Consider the following 15,612-nt stretch of genomic DNA (forward strand, 5'->3'; position numbering starts at 1 on the left):
GGCCCATGACATTCTGCTCCAGGAGTTTTACTGCACAAAAGACAACTGAATCTTCAGCTGTGTGAGCATTTAAAAAAAGCTCAGTTTATTTTTTCTAGGAATTTGATATATGAAAAATAGCTCCTGAAACTGTTTAGGCAGGAAGTCTGTAATATTGAGGACAAGATCACAAAACTTAGTGTAAAAATAGAAACACTTTGTTGTTCTTTAAAGAGATGATTCATTAGAATTAAATACAGTTTTGGCTACATATTTTGTATCCTTAAAAGACTGAAAATCATTACTGAAAATAAGGGGTAAAGGACTGACAGATGGGTTTGGCTTAATCATTTTAATTGATAAGCACAAAGAAAGAAAACTTACTCAATCCTGGATCATGTTTCTCCCATGGCTCTGTGGGCACTTGGGGGCTGAGCAGGATTCATGGCTGGATACAAGTTGAAGTAGGTGAGCATATGTTGAGCCCCAGCAACAAAAAGTCAGAGAACTGGGGAGCCTCTGCAGCACCACACAGGTGATCTATTCACACAAAAGGGCTTTGCCCAGCAGCTTTCTGTGATTGGAATCTGTGGAAAAAATATAATAAAATCCCAGAACTGCATTAACTTCCATGGTCATCAGAGGATCAAAGCAGGTAGGTTCTTTCCAAAATGATCTTTCTGAGGACCAGTTCAGGAAATTGTAGAAATCTATCCTTGTTTAATTACTTGAAAACACAGAATTACACAGAGCATGATAGAGAGGAAAAATGTGCCCAATTATATAACATATGGTTCTGCAATGGACCTTAGTGCTACAGCCATGGAAGCCAACAGTAATTTTGACCAGAAGCTATTTACAGCTGGACCAAGTCTTTGTTCATCCATAAATAGAAGCATATCTTACTACTGTACATGAATATCACCAGAACTAGTTATTTAATCATTGCATTGGGTCCTTTATCATTTAACCCTAACTATTTTATTTTTCTTCCTTCTCTTCTTTTTTTTTTTTTTTGTTTTTTTACCTTTTCCCCTATCTCTAACCTCAAGAGTACATCCCAGGCCGGTTTGGATCCGAGGACTCCTCAGGCTATGCTGCTTTTCCTGTTGGTTCCACTCAGAATGAGAACTTCATTATATCAATGTTTGTCCGAACACGCAAACCTTCTGGCTTGTTACTGGCTCTGAGAAACAGCACTCACCTCTACATAAGAGTCTATTTGGAAGGTGGGAAACTCACCATGCTGGCTCTAAGTTCCATGAAGTTGTTAGGGAAGCACTCAGTGAACGATGGAAACTTTTACTTAATAACCTTAAAAATAGAACCAAATAAGGTGGAGTTATTCCAGTCCTCTCACTACCTAGGCTTTATTTCTGCTCCAGCACTAACCATCCAAAGTAATGATATTATTTACATTGGAGGCCTACCAGATAACAGAGAAACTGACAGAAATGGCAGGTATTTCAAGGGCTGTATCCAAGATGTAAGAGTGAATAACCAGCTGCTGGAATTCTTCCCAATCAGCAATCCACCAAATTCTCTTATCAATCCAACTCTGATCAATGTCACCCAAGGCTGCGCTGGTGACAACCTCTGCAAGGTAAGAATGACATTTTTCAGAATATTTTCACATGCTTATAATGGGGAATTTTTAAAAGTGTTTTTAATACGTTCCCACACATTATTTGATTATAATGTCAGATTAGGAAAACATGCAAAAATGCTAGAAAGAGCAGGTTTTGTTAAGCTATGCTACATATGATGAATATCAGGAGCAAAATGTATTTGCATAGGGGAGAAGGAAACTATTTTGAGATTGGAATACTGTTTTTCACTAATTATTGAACATGCTGTACTGTCACAATACTGGTCTTTCTAATTTTCAATCTGAAATAGAAAGAAAACTTCTTTTTGCCAGACAGTCCCCCATGCCTAGAGTTGGGTGTCCAACAGCCTTGATTCATACTGAGGTTCTCTCTTCTCTTTCCCATAGTCCAACCCCTGCCACAACGGCGGTGTGTGCTATTCCATCTGGGATGACTTCACCTGCACCTGCCCCCCTAACACAGTGGGGAAGGCATGTGAGGAAGTTAAGTGGTGTGAGCTTGGGCCCTGTCCTCATGAAGCACAATGCCAGCTGGTTCACCAAGGATTTGAATGTAGGTACATTTCAGTTGTTCCAATCATCTTTGGAGATCAGCAGCAATCGGTATTTTCAGCAGCATTTCCTTTGAACAAAGTATTCACGGCCTTTAAAGTTCATTAAAATTATACTTCTGTATTAAAATAATAGTCATGTCAATTTTAAGTCATGTTAATGGGAAGAGTCTGCCCTACCAAACCCAGAAAATGTCCCCCAGACCCCTGAGTCAGGCACTGATGTTCATAGGAACTTTGATTTTGACTTACTCAGCCCAGCTAGTCAAGGTTGTCCCGTAGATCAGTGCATTGCCTCACACTTCCACTGCAAAGAGATAAGAGGATATCCAGTCTTGGATTAACCCTAGAGTGTTCTCCATCTTCCTGAAAAGCTAAGCTACAAAACTTCCATTGCATCATTTGATTTTCTTAAATCTTGAATAGCTTTGGAGAAAGTCACCTCAGTACCTGCAGTACAGTTGCTCAAGCAATGCCTTTGTAAGAAGCACCTGCATGCCAAGCAATCCACTTGAAAACTGATGACCATTAGCTGCCTTAGGATCATTAGCCACCCTGCACATCTCTTTCCTTCTCCTTCCCATCCTAGAGTTGAATTGAAAAGAGCAAGTAGGGATTTTAAAGAAATATTTCTTCATTTTGCTACCAAATAAAGCCCTAATAAAAAACTGTAAAAAAAAAAAAAAACTGTGAGGGAAGGTAAATACCCACTCAGTCTGATGGAAGCTGTCAGAATGGCTGACTCTTAGGAACAGGAAGGCTGGTCAACAAAAGATCTCTGTTATAGACAGACCAATATGATACTATTTTTATGCAGACTGTTAGGATCACCATTGCAGGATACCTTAAAATTGTAACCGAAATTAAAATAATTGCTCCTTCTCTCACAGATGTCTTTAATGATAACATCAAAATACATTCTCTCATAAAGTTTAGTATTGCATATTAGAGTAGAACAGAAACACTTAGTGACAGTGAAGTGAAAAGTACCTGAACTGTTTCCTTCTGCTAAACTCAAGTTCATTTATACTTTCAATGATTCAAGGTCACCCCCTATAGATTTCTGTGATGGTTTATGTGGCAACAGTAGGGAGTTTCCCTAATAGATATTCAAAAATTCCTGCACTACAGAACTGCATTTTTAACTAGTTTTATTCTTAGCTACAGGATAAACTTCTCACTCAACACAGGATAACAAAATAAAAGCTTTACTGGGCAATGAGTTCTCTGCCTTGTGTCTTCTGCTAAAAAAACAAGCACCTCAGAAACCCATCTGATCTCAGATCTTTCAAAGCTATTTTTTTCTGAAGTACAGACAGAAGACATTCCTTCGTGTCCCTCCTCCCTGTCTAAAATCCTCAGAAACCTCAGAACATTTAAATTTACAGCCCAGTGAGTAAGCGCATTTTAGTAGAAACCATACAAATGAAAGGTGCCAAATACCTTTCTGAAGATGTCCATAAAGCTGCCACAACGTTGCCCATCAATTTTCACTCACAGCAGAGTGAGCTGAGTCCTGCTGCCCTCCCAGTCCCACGTGCACAGGGCTGTGGCAGTGCCTGCCCACCAGGAGAAGCTGGATCTGAATGTGACAGGCACAACTGCTCACAGGGATTTTGAAGGGGCTTTCCATCAACTGACTTCCATTAAATTCATCCTTTTGCATCAGTGAGATGAAATTGGGATCCAATCAAATACTTCATAAAACATCTTAAGACTCACCCAAGAAAAACGGAATTGGGAGAGATGTTCACCCCATCCAGATCTGTCGTGGTGGATAACTAGGCTGCCTGTACTTAGGAAACAATCATAAAGAGACAAATGTATGTCTTTTTTTGAAATAGAGAGAGAACAGTAATGCAGAATTGTGTGTTAGAGTGATAATCTGAGATGATGCAAAGCAGTACGCTTTGGATTCGATTATGGCTGATGCTGGCACTGCCCTGTAAATTCCACAGCCACGAGGGGCAGACCAGGATAACTGAAACACCGGTGGAATTTGACTGTGTCCCAGCAAACCTAAAAGCAGTTACATGGCATGTGCGCTGGAGACACATCTTTCCAGGTGTATTGGTGTAAAACTGGCCTGGTTTCTCACTTGCTGTCTTTGCACAGGTCTCGCTAACGCAGTGTTCAGCGGCCGGAGCAGTGCGATATTTTACAGAAGCAACGGGAAGATCAGCAGAGACCTCACCAATATCATCTTTGGCTTTCGGACCAGGGACACTGACGTGATCCTGCTGTATGCAGAGAGGGAGCCTGAGTTTGTCATCATCAGTATCCACAACTCCAAACTCCTGTTTCAGTTACAAAGTGGCAACAGCTTCTACAGGCTGACCCTGGCGAGTTCAGAGTCTGTGAGCGATGGCAAATGGCACCGAGTGATGGTCTCTATGGTGGAGCCCCTGTCCCAGTCCTCCAGATGGCACATGGATATAGACAACAAGAAAGACACGGCAACCAGCACAGCTGCTGCAGGAAACCTCAACTTTTTAAGAGAAGAGACAGACATCTACGTGGCTGACAAGGCTTTTGACAGCCTGGATGGCCTGCGAGGGTGCATGAGCACCATAGAAATCAGTGGCATTTATCTCTCCTACTTTGAAAATGCTGACATCCCTACTAAAAAACCTCAAGAGGAGCAATTTCTCAAAATATCTGCAAACCCTGCTCTTACTGGCTGTTCACAGGCAGATTTCTGCAGCTCTGACCCCTGTATGCATGGGGGTATATGTGAAGACTTTTACACTTCCTATCGCTGTGTGTGTCCTGATGGATGGAGTGGCACCTACTGTGAAGTCAACATTGATGAGTGCTCTTCAAACCCCTGCGTCCATGGGAACTGCTCAGATGGGATTGCCTCCTATGAGTGCATCTGTGAGCCTGGTTACACTGGGGAGACCTGTGAGGAGGATGTAGATGACTGCCATGGCCACCAGTGCGTGAATGGGGCCACCTGTGTTGATGGGATTAATGGATACTCCTGCCTGTGTGCTGCTAACTTCACTGGGCGGTTTTGCAGGTACCATAAACAAGGCTGATCTGTAAGGTTTTGTCAAGGCTCTTCTGAAGGGCTTTTACATCCCTGATGTCTTTGTTTTAAACACAGATGTTTTGCATCTGTCTCTGTATTAATCATGGCTGCAGAGTCGAGGTATGAAGGGTACAGAAAATTGTACAGATCAATTAGATGTGGACTGAGACAGTGGAGAGCTGCCAGCTCAGGCAGAGACTGGCAGATAAGGACTGAAGGAACAAGGCACAGCTCTGCTGCCCTGTTCTGCTGTCAGCATTTGTCCTGTGAGCTCTCTGATGACAAGATTACAAGTCTTCCAGAGCTTGAAAATACATGTGCTACATCTTCTTTTCAGAAAAAAAAACTTAAGGTTTTTAAATCTCTAAAACTATATTTTATTACAGTAATACGGCTCTATAGCTATAAACGCAGAAATTCAGAGCTGGTAGGAGAAAATACCAATAGGAAAATAATTTGCTTTTCTCCCCACTCACAGCATCTTTTCTGGGTTGGTCTTTTCCTCCCAGCTTATTCTCAGTCCTGGTGGCTGCAAACACCACACAACCCACTTTTGCCATTGCTTCTGACACTGCTTACATGCTATTTCCTATTTCTCCCCTCCAGACTCTCCTCTAGAAAGGCTGCAAGCTATTCCCTTTAATTGCCCTTCTCTGCATGCCCATAAAATTCTGCCCTCTAAGCGTGTCCAATTCCTCTCCAAGAAGGCAAAATCCTTCTCCTTCCTTCAGAAGACTCCAACAAATCCAGTCTGCTGCAGCCCAAAGGATGCAGACAATCTTCTTCACGCTATCCAATTACAGGATATAATTACTCTGTCTTTTAGGATATAATTACTAAAACTGACAGGTTTTGTTGACTTTTTCTGAGAAGTGAGGACATCCTCAGATTTGAAGATGCCTTATGGTGGCCCAATAATTTTTATCTTGTATGTTATGTCTGTCTCTTTTGAACTCTTACACTAAGCTATCCAGGTATCACAGAGAACCACATTAGTAATGTAAGTAGAGTGATTTCCTTTTTTTTTTATGATAAATGAATCATTATCTTGCCAGTAAATATTCGGAAAAGAAAAATTAAATCTGTCAAATTAAAAACGTTAGGCAAAACACGTTCTGGGAGTCTAGAATGTGAGTTCCAGCTGTCATTCCTTTGGGCAGTACCCTATTCCCCTGCTTCAGCTGAGAGTGCAGGAGACATCCAGAAACAAGGACAGTGCCAATAACTGCTGCTGCCTCCTTGTGTGCCCAGGTACAGAAGATTACCTTACACCGTGTGTGGGAACGAAGAGAGGAACCTCACATGCTTCAACTATGGCAACTGCAGCGACCTGGGCGGGGAGCTGAGCTGTGCATGCCTGCCAGGCTTCGTGGGAGAACGGTGAGAGCCTTTGTCCTGCCCATCCCTGGGGAGCACCTCTCCCAAAAGCTGCTCCAAAAGGGTCCAGAGGGTAACAGCCAACCCTCTGGCAGAAATACAGACAAAGCAGCTGATTTATAATGCAGGAGTTCCTTGCTAGAGTGACTCTGAGGGTCTGGAGTATTGTGGTTTTGGACAAAAATCACAAATGAATGCAGCCAGTAATCCAGCCCAAGATATTAATTCTTAAACAGCACTGCAGGCTTGCTTCTCTGTGCCTTTTTTTTTTTTTTTTGCTTCTGTGCCAAATTTTCATATGACAAGTTAGAATTTCCATAGGTGAGACACAAACACACATATCCTGCTCATATACCTAAACTAGCTGCATGCTCTGGCACATGAATATGCAAAGCTGTTCCATTTTCACATGTCTGTGCTGTGAAGATACAATCTATTCTATCCCAGGGATGGTAAGAGGTGGCACGGTATACCGCACTTTCTTACCGAATGCTGAAGTGTGAGAACAGAATGATTACTTTTAGAAGAGATTAAGGAACACTTTGTGCATGTTATTGTTTATCTTGGATCAGAGGGACCTTCTTCACAGCGAAATGTGTATCTTGTAGCCCAGTTGACACTTAATACTGGCCTTCAAAGAGCTCTGGAGCAGGGAGGGCTGAGAGCCTCAGGGCAGGCATCAGGTGCTGCAGAAACCTAGAGAGGCATTGTCCCAGTCATAGCCTGAACAGGTAAGGGCATTTTGGATAGAGAGACAGGAAAATCTGTACATACTTCTGGTGAAACTAGCATTATGTCAGAGTATAATATCCAAAAGTTCAACAGGACCAAGCTGTAATGCAGAGAAGTTTCCAACAAAAGGTTTTCATTCTCTCAAAAACTTATGAGCCCACTGATTTTGTGGAAAGAGTACAGTAGGCTGTAAAAGACATGAAATGAAGATTTCCACCCACTCAATGCACAGTGTGGTTGGCAGACACACATGAATTGCACTGTTAACAGCCAGGTCACCTGTGTACCACCTCACAATATTCAACAAGGGGGAAAGGATACAATAAAATAAAATTTTAAGACGTAAAAGCATATTCATAGCCACTTCTGCACTGCATGTATTCCTTGGGACTTTGAGGCAGCAGGAAAGCCCTTTTTCCTTCTCCCTCCCCTGCCAGCCTACCTGCTAACTGCAGCTTTGGGAGTGAGCCTTCCTTCCCTCCACCCCAGTGGCTGGCAGTAATCTCTCTTTTACAGGTCCCAAGGTTCTCGTGTGCAGCCTGTGCCCGGCGAGCTGCAGGGAGCTGCCTGTGGCAGCCAGGCTCTCTCCTGCAGCCTCTCAAATGGAGCATTTGGCCTCTGCTCCTCCAGGCTGCCAAGCCATAAACCAGCAGTGCTTCCGTGCTTGGGGGTCTCACTAGATCAAATGAGAACATTTCATCCAGGTTTTTTTTGCTTTTTTTCCAGAACAAATTCAAATATATCTGTTAATAAGAATATCAAAACCAAACCACTTTGTATATTTATGTATTAGGATGATAAAGCAGGCATTTTCCTTTAAGACAATATTCCAGCCCTCAGAAAGCCACTGGTGCACAGTGTAGAGAAATTCTATCAATTGACTTGGGATCACATTAAAAAAATCCCAATGGGCTTAATAGCAGGTGGAAAGGGAAATGTATAAAGATTAAGCTCCATTAAAGATGATAGGGCTCTCTCTCAAAAACAAATTTGTTATGTAATTCAGGCTGGAACTTTGAAAATTACATAAAGGGAGTCAGGTTTTTAGGTGTTCCTGAAAATCAGTTGGATTAAGGTACCTGATTCCCCAGAAGATTTGAGAGATTTTTGGCTTTTTTTAAAATTTGCATAGGTAATTTCATAGCTATACAATTTTTATACATTGGATAAATAACTTAGGTCTTTGAAGTATATTAATATAATTTAATATTTAAGGAAACTATCGAAAGAAGTTTAGATTAGAATAGAGTAAGTGTTTAATATAAAAATGCTCTTCTATGATGTATGAATAATATGTTTATTGCTTGGTTATGAATATGACTGAACAAAGCAAGTCCTTATAATTCAGAGAGAATTTATCACATTCTTCTCCAAGTACAAACCTGCAATTTTACCTGGAAAAAATAGGATTAACTTTTAGCATTATTTGATAAAAAGGAGCAGGGAATTAAAAGGGAACATTTTCAGAGCAAAAATCACCAAATCAGTAGTTTTCAAACAGTCTTACATATCCCTCATTATCCTTCCATTGTCTGCCTCGAGAAATTAGAACTCAGATTTCTTGTATCACCAGAATTAGCTCAAAACCACTTAATGATACATATTAAGGCTTATGAAACCTGCCATGCACCATTCTTACCTTTTTTTTGGGGCCCAGCTCAGAGCAACTGGACAGGAAATTGTGCTGGGATCTATCGGCATACCAAATTGAGGAAAGAAATAAAAAGGTTAAAAAACCCACTCAAAAACCAGATTAATATTTCTAAGAGCACTCAGCTGGCAAAAGCACACATGTTTTTGATTTATATCCAGATTACTGAGAAGGAAGCTGTGCCCTCAGCTCCTGAAACAATGACAAGGACAAGCAAGCTGTCAGCAGGACTTGCACCAGAGCTGGCTCTGAGCTCACACAAGAACTTGCACTGCACCTTGCTGAGCATCAGTAACCATGAAGTGCTTTACAGGGATGAAATTACCTGCTCAACTGTCTGTGTTTGGAAACCATGCAGGAGGTTCAGGGTTTGAGTGGGGCTCTTTAGCTAGTTGATAAAACCATAAACACGTGTGGAAACGCCCCAGAGCATCTCCATCCCCCCCAAGCTGCTGAATTAAACACTTGCCTGTTGGAAGCACTGGGTGCCTGGTTCCTGAGGCTGACTGTCTGCAGTCTCTCCTGCAGGTGTGAGAAGGACATTGATGAGTGCAGCTCTGACCCATGTCTGAACGGGGGCCTGTGCCAGAACCTGCTCAACAAGTTCCACTGCCTGTGCGACGTGAACTTCGCCGGGGACCGCTGTGAGATTGATGTAAGCGACCTCTCCTTCTTTGTCTCTTTGCTCTTGTGGCAGAACCTCTTTCAGCTCCTCTCCTATCTCATTCTGCGAATGGATGATGAGCCAGCAGTCGAGTGGGGTGATCAGGAAGACTATTGAGCTCTCTTTAAACTTTTGTGTTTTACTGCAGCAGAAGATGCCTTGACTAAGCAGCTTAGCAAAGCAATACAAATATCAAAGTTTTAAATAATTGTTTTATATGTCTTTGAATGGTTTTTCTATGAATCCTTTCAGATCTGGTTTAGTTAATCGATTTAGATTTAGAACAATGCTAGCAGATGTTAAAGAGTTCATCCCACCTTCACCAGAGCATTTCACCACATGGACACAGCCAGTGGGTGACAGTGGGACAACTAACAGTCACATTTACTGAGGGTGGCATTCAAACCCTACTGCAATGAGTGACAGACTCACTACCTTCAATAATTCTAATCTTAAACTAAATCTTGCAGGTGGTCACTATTTTTACATCACATCCCATGTTTATTGCTGTTCCTTTGGCAGTTAGGTCTCACACCTGTGAAATCAGGAGGGATATTTTTGGATAATTAGGTAATGGTTTGGATTAGCAATTGACAACCTGCTGAGGAGACTCCCACATCCATCTGAATTAGTGTCAATCCTGCACTGATATCACTAATCCTGATCCTCTGCTCCATTAGCCTCTACAGATACAATGTATTTTACTGAGATAAAATACAGCCATCTTAATCTTTACCAACATTTTCTCTTTCAAGAAAGGCCCAGTAAGTGTCTCAGACTTGAAATCACAGATTTGTTGTTTGTTTAAAGATTTCTATAACTTTAAGTAAATCTGTTTTACTTATTAGCAGATCAGTGTCATCAGTCAAAAAAAAGATGGGATTTTTCCTTCTTAAAAGCAAGCAAAGTAATTGGTTTGGTTGTCCATGGATTCTTAAAAGAATGGAAAAAAGGACCTGAAAATTATGAGTGCCAGGAGATGTAGCAAAAATATTGTAGCAAAATATCTTTGTAGTGTCCTTTGAGAGTGCAGACATAACTGAAATACATTGTTAAATACTAAACATTCGTAAAAAGTGAGGAGTTTTTTTCTTTTTTAACCATTATTTAAGACAAAAACCTCATTTATGAAGGGTGAAATAATGTATTTGGACGTGCATTATTATATTGCAGAGATTCTCTGTCCCTTTTAGTCATTTGAATAGTGTCCTTGAGAGAGGATTCAAAAGAACAAGTGTGTACAGAGTGGTGTTTTGTTATTAGCTGTATGGCAGGTAGCAGAGTTTTAAAGACTAACACCATACTGGGAGGTTTTCTGACTCCAGAGGGGACAACTGATCTTTTGGAGAAGTCCTTGAAATCCCTGATATCAGTTTCCCGCACTCCAAACCTGCCCCCGTCCTCCCGAACTCGCTGCAGGTTGGACCTGGTGCATCCAGGAAAAGCAAATCCCCCCTTTAAATCTCCAGTGACATTAGGACACCCTGAAATGTTTCTGAGTGAGATTTTAGGGTTTCTGTTTTGCCACAGCAGGATATGGATCGGACAGTGGATCAAGAGTATTTTTTATTTTCCACCTTTCATAAATGCCCCACGTCTGTTATTTCTTTGAGTACCACTCAGCACACAAATGCAGCAACATTTCTGCTGTTAAAAACCCTACTCCTATTTTAGGGGGAAGGAAAAAAACCAAACAAACTTTTGCACATCTGTGGAAAAAAAATTGTGATTCATCCCTGTCACATATTCCTAGCATCTGCCTTAGTATGAAAATAAAGTACAGTGTACTTACCTATAAGAATTGTACACAAGGATAATTTCTTTGCTGGCTTTATCATACCTGAAAAAGATTAGGGATTTTTTTTTTGTTAAACTCTTATTAAAAATAATTATAAATAATTTTGTATTATATATAAAAATTTATTTTAAAAATCCTTTCCTCTTTGTAAGCAATCAATAAACACTAGATGGGAAGGGACTGGAGATGAAATTAATGTAGCAGTGTCAGAAAGAAAACTATACATACTATCAGATATAGGTTTAGTTATCTTACTGTCAATCACATGTAATACTAGGAATTACAGAACACAGGCAAAGAGAAAAAAACAAAACCAGACTGCATTTTGGATTTTTTTATTCCAGTGAAAATATAGTTTTGGAAAATTGCTTTCATATGGGGAAATTTAAATTAATAGCATCTTATGTTGGGAATTTCATTCCAAACTGTAGCTTCCATTTAATTGTAGCTAAAAATGTTTCTCAGTTTAGTATTATTGAAAAGAAAAATGAAAAACTAATCAGAAATAACTTGAAATAAAAACTGTCCTATTTCAGAATGCTAACTAAAGACAAAGAAAAAAGAAAATTTAAAAATTCAAATGAAAAAAGTGCTGCTACATATCAAAGCTGTTCAAACTTTTTTTTAATATCTATAATTAAGAAAATAATGAAGTTTCGTTTGATTTTATTTCCTCACTGGTTTTAGTTCAGTTCCCACATAACTAAATTGAACCATTATGTACTTTGTAGAATATGCACAACAGGACACACTACATTAAGCAAAAATTTCATCATGGTCTTAATGATGAAGAAAGGTAAAAAAAACTAAATGTAATAACAGTATGTCTGCATTAGACCTAAATGCAAAATGTGAAAACAATAAGAAAACATTTGTGTAGAGATTCCAGTACTCTTTCTATTCAATACTAGACACTTAAAATGAGTGTTTATGCAATATTAAACACAGGTTTCATATTAATTTACAGCAATATGCAAGTTATTATTTTAAACTCAATTAGCAGGGCATCAGTTCTCTCTTTCTTTTACTGAAAACACTCACCTGTAATTGAATTCTTTCCTTCCTCTAATGCCTTGTCATCATGAAACATCCCCTGGCCTCAGAAATGCTGCTCTCTTCCTCTTTGTACTTCTGTATCCTCAACTGCATTGTGCACGTGTACATAAATTTCCTACCTTTATACAGCAAATAAACCTTCTGCCTTTGTCTCTTTATGTCTGCTCCTCATTTCCTGCTCATGGCTCTGTCCATTTGCTTTCAGTGTGCCATGTTTTCTGAACTCTTCACAGGAACACCACACGCCAGCCAAGGCTGCTTCATCCCGGGGTTTTCCAGGAGTTCTGGAAGGGCAGGGTCAGGCAGGTGCTTCCCACTGAAGCTCTTCAGCCACTCCAACCACCCCAGCTGCACTCCTGCAGACTTGGTATTTCTATTTTTAAGAGTCAAAAAATAAACAAGTGCCAGGTTAAGTGAAATAATTTTCTATATTTTTTTAAGGGATGCAGGTGACAGACAAATAAAGGAAAACAGATATAAAAGCAAACATGAAAAACATAGCTGGATGAATAATGACACTGGATACTAACCTTTCTGGAAAAACATCCAATTGCTAAGATTTTTTTAGAATTCAGGGAGCTGAAGAGGCCATTATTCAGATTTCATATTAAGATATAACAGCAACATCTTCATACATTTCCAGTGTTGCAATTGTACTTCAAATCTTTTGATAGTTGATTTTTTTAAAATTAAGAACACAAACTCCCTGCTGAGTTCATGCTTTTGTAGAAAATCAGTATTTATAAAAAAAAGAAATATCAAAACACACTCCTACTATTTTGGGCATTGAAAAGAAGTTGGGAAAACATAATCTCAATATATTCAGAATTAGAGGAGGGATACAAGACATGCAAATGAAAGAAAGCCCAAAAACAAGATCAAGATTTTTAGAGGCATGGCTGTTGATGCTCCATGTTGGTAATATCTGTAATGGATCCCTCTGTGGTACTGAGACTCAGACTGGTTTTCACATGCCAGTGACTGTCATTCATAAAGCTGGGTAATGAGAACTAACAGTGTTTGGGTTTGAGGCAGAATATAGATTTCTGAAAAGAGGGGGAAGGCAGCACTGATGGAGACACTGGAAGGGAGAGCAAAGAGATTTGCATCAGCTGTGGGATGAATGAAAGCATATTCCTCACTGTGCTTGGAAAATGCACAAGGGGTTTTCACTGAGTAGGTGTCTCCAGGGAGTGGCAGATTGTCTTTACTGACCATTGCTCTTACTTCTGGCTCTTAAAAATCCAGGCTCTGACTGAGCCCTCTCTGCCGCTGTATCTTATGACAGTTTTAATTACAAAGAGCCCATGTGTTTGTGAATTTGAAAATAGCCTTGATATATGCTTATTTAGATTTTCTTACTCCCAGATTACTGAGGAAGCTAGATCCAATAATCATTTACTCACTGCACATGACTACAGTACATTGGTGAACCTAAAAATAGGAAAAAATCTGCTTCAAACTAACAGTGATGAAATAAGATTTCATCCTTTCTTTGCAAATATTTTTTCTGCCCTGACAGCCAAAAGTTCAGCCAAGAGGGCATTTTACTTGTTTATATTAACTTTCAGCACTTGAACTTATATATTTATATCTTGAGTTAGTGATTCTCCTAAAATAATGAAACTCTTGTTTGCAATAAATTATTCAAAATTTCTACTTCAAAACCCACAAGGCCTGGTTCTGAGAACTATAACCCTAAAAAGGCAGTGAAATAAAAGCTGCAGCAAATCTTCTTTCTGTGGTACTGAGATTATCATTAGTTGAAATGGATCCCCAGGGAGTAAAGACAAAACCCAGGGTTGGGTTGTTCATTTTACTTTGTGTTTCAGGAGTGCCCTGAGCCCCGTTAGACTGGGAGCACATCCTGCCAGGGCTGGGTCCTGCTGGTGCTGGCAAACAGCTCCAGCTGAGCTTTGGAATTGTTCCTTGAACATTGTCACCAGCGGCACCTTTGGGACAGCACTCCCTCACAAAACACACCCCCTCTCCCATTGTACGTGTGAATATACATGAGACTTGAAAGTGGAGCTGGATTTCATGTCCCAGAATTGAAGTTGTCCTTGGTTCACAGAGCTGCTGCCGTGTGCTGCACCACTGCTCTTCCACGTTCTCTTCCAGCTGGTACCACTCCATCCTCCTGGGCACAAGGACAAGCATCATGCACTGGAGGTTATGATTCACACTTAATGTCATTAAAAATACACTGATAAGCATGTTGGAGATGTTCAATATTGAATCTAAATTCAATAAAACTCTCCCAGGCTTCCATAGCACAGACACAGGGAATTTTGATTGAATCTGCTCCACAGTGATTAGTTAATGTATTCATTAACTGGAAGGGTTAGTAATATGAATGTAGCAAATGATACTTAATTACAATAATTAATGCCTGGTGATTCATGAATAATGCATCCCATAGCTATTTACATATTCATACTTATGAGGCTATTAATGGATAATTACCATTTGACTAAAAGACATGGACATCAGGAATGCAACAACCAGACTGTCTTCCCCCAGTCTCACTGTGGCTTTACCTGCATGCCTTGCTCTTGTACACCCCTACCTTGTGCACAGAAACATCAGCAGTATTTTGGTTTTAAGGCCTACAGAGTGATCTAATGGCATTTATAGCCCATGCAGGTTAAATTTCCACTCTGCACCAGTTCTCAGCCAGTACTCCCATCAGTTTCTGTCTTGAGATTGCAAAACTCTGAAAGTACTTTGTTCTCTTCACCATCAGTACAGATTTGTTCTTGCTCTTTCCTACTGCAGATGATCAGGACACTTTCATACTTTAGAATTTTTTAATTTATGAAATTGGGTAGAAATATTGGACAAAATAGGAAAATTGGAAAATTAGGTTAGCTATATTGGAAGCACCTTCAAACTGAAAAATTCTGCCCTAGCTATCTGGTATTTCTGCTCCTATACACATATTTCAGCCTCCACATAAGCAAATACTTTGCTAGACCTCCCAAGAAGAGACCTTGAGAGCAATAGAGGAACAAAAATAAACCACAAAATTAAAAAAAAATTCTTATTAAAACATATTTTAAGGCAATAAGATAATTTTTATTATTACCCTGAGATTGAATGCCCAATGTTGACAACACCAAGACAGTGGTTTTCAGCAGCCAGCCTCAGGAGTGTGGTAA

General features: G+C 40.0%; 1 protein-coding gene across 1 annotated transcript in view; it reads left to right on the forward strand.

Moving 5' to 3' along the window:
- CRB1 (crumbs cell polarity complex component 1) overlaps positions 1-15,612 on the forward strand; it is a 96,625-nt gene that overhangs the window by 65,087 nt on the left and 15,926 nt on the right. Inside the window, exons 8-13 of the mRNA XM_059477695.1 lie at positions 1,032-1,582; positions 1,976-2,141; positions 4,255-5,161; positions 6,425-6,553; positions 9,450-9,588; positions 13,829-13,937. Of these exons, the coding sequence (XP_059333678.1) occupies positions 1,032-1,582; positions 1,976-2,141; positions 4,255-5,161; positions 6,425-6,553; positions 9,450-9,588; positions 13,829-13,937 (2,001 nt within the window). The remainder of the gene's footprint in view (positions 1-1,031; positions 1,583-1,975; positions 2,142-4,254; positions 5,162-6,424; positions 6,554-9,449; positions 9,589-13,828; positions 13,938-15,612) is intronic.

Source organism: Ammospiza nelsoni, chromosome 9, assembly GCF_027579445.1.
Source record: "Ammospiza nelsoni isolate bAmmNel1 chromosome 9, bAmmNel1.pri, whole genome shotgun sequence".
Classification (NCBI taxonomy): Eukaryota; Metazoa; Chordata; class Aves; order Passeriformes; family Passerellidae; genus Ammospiza; species Ammospiza nelsoni.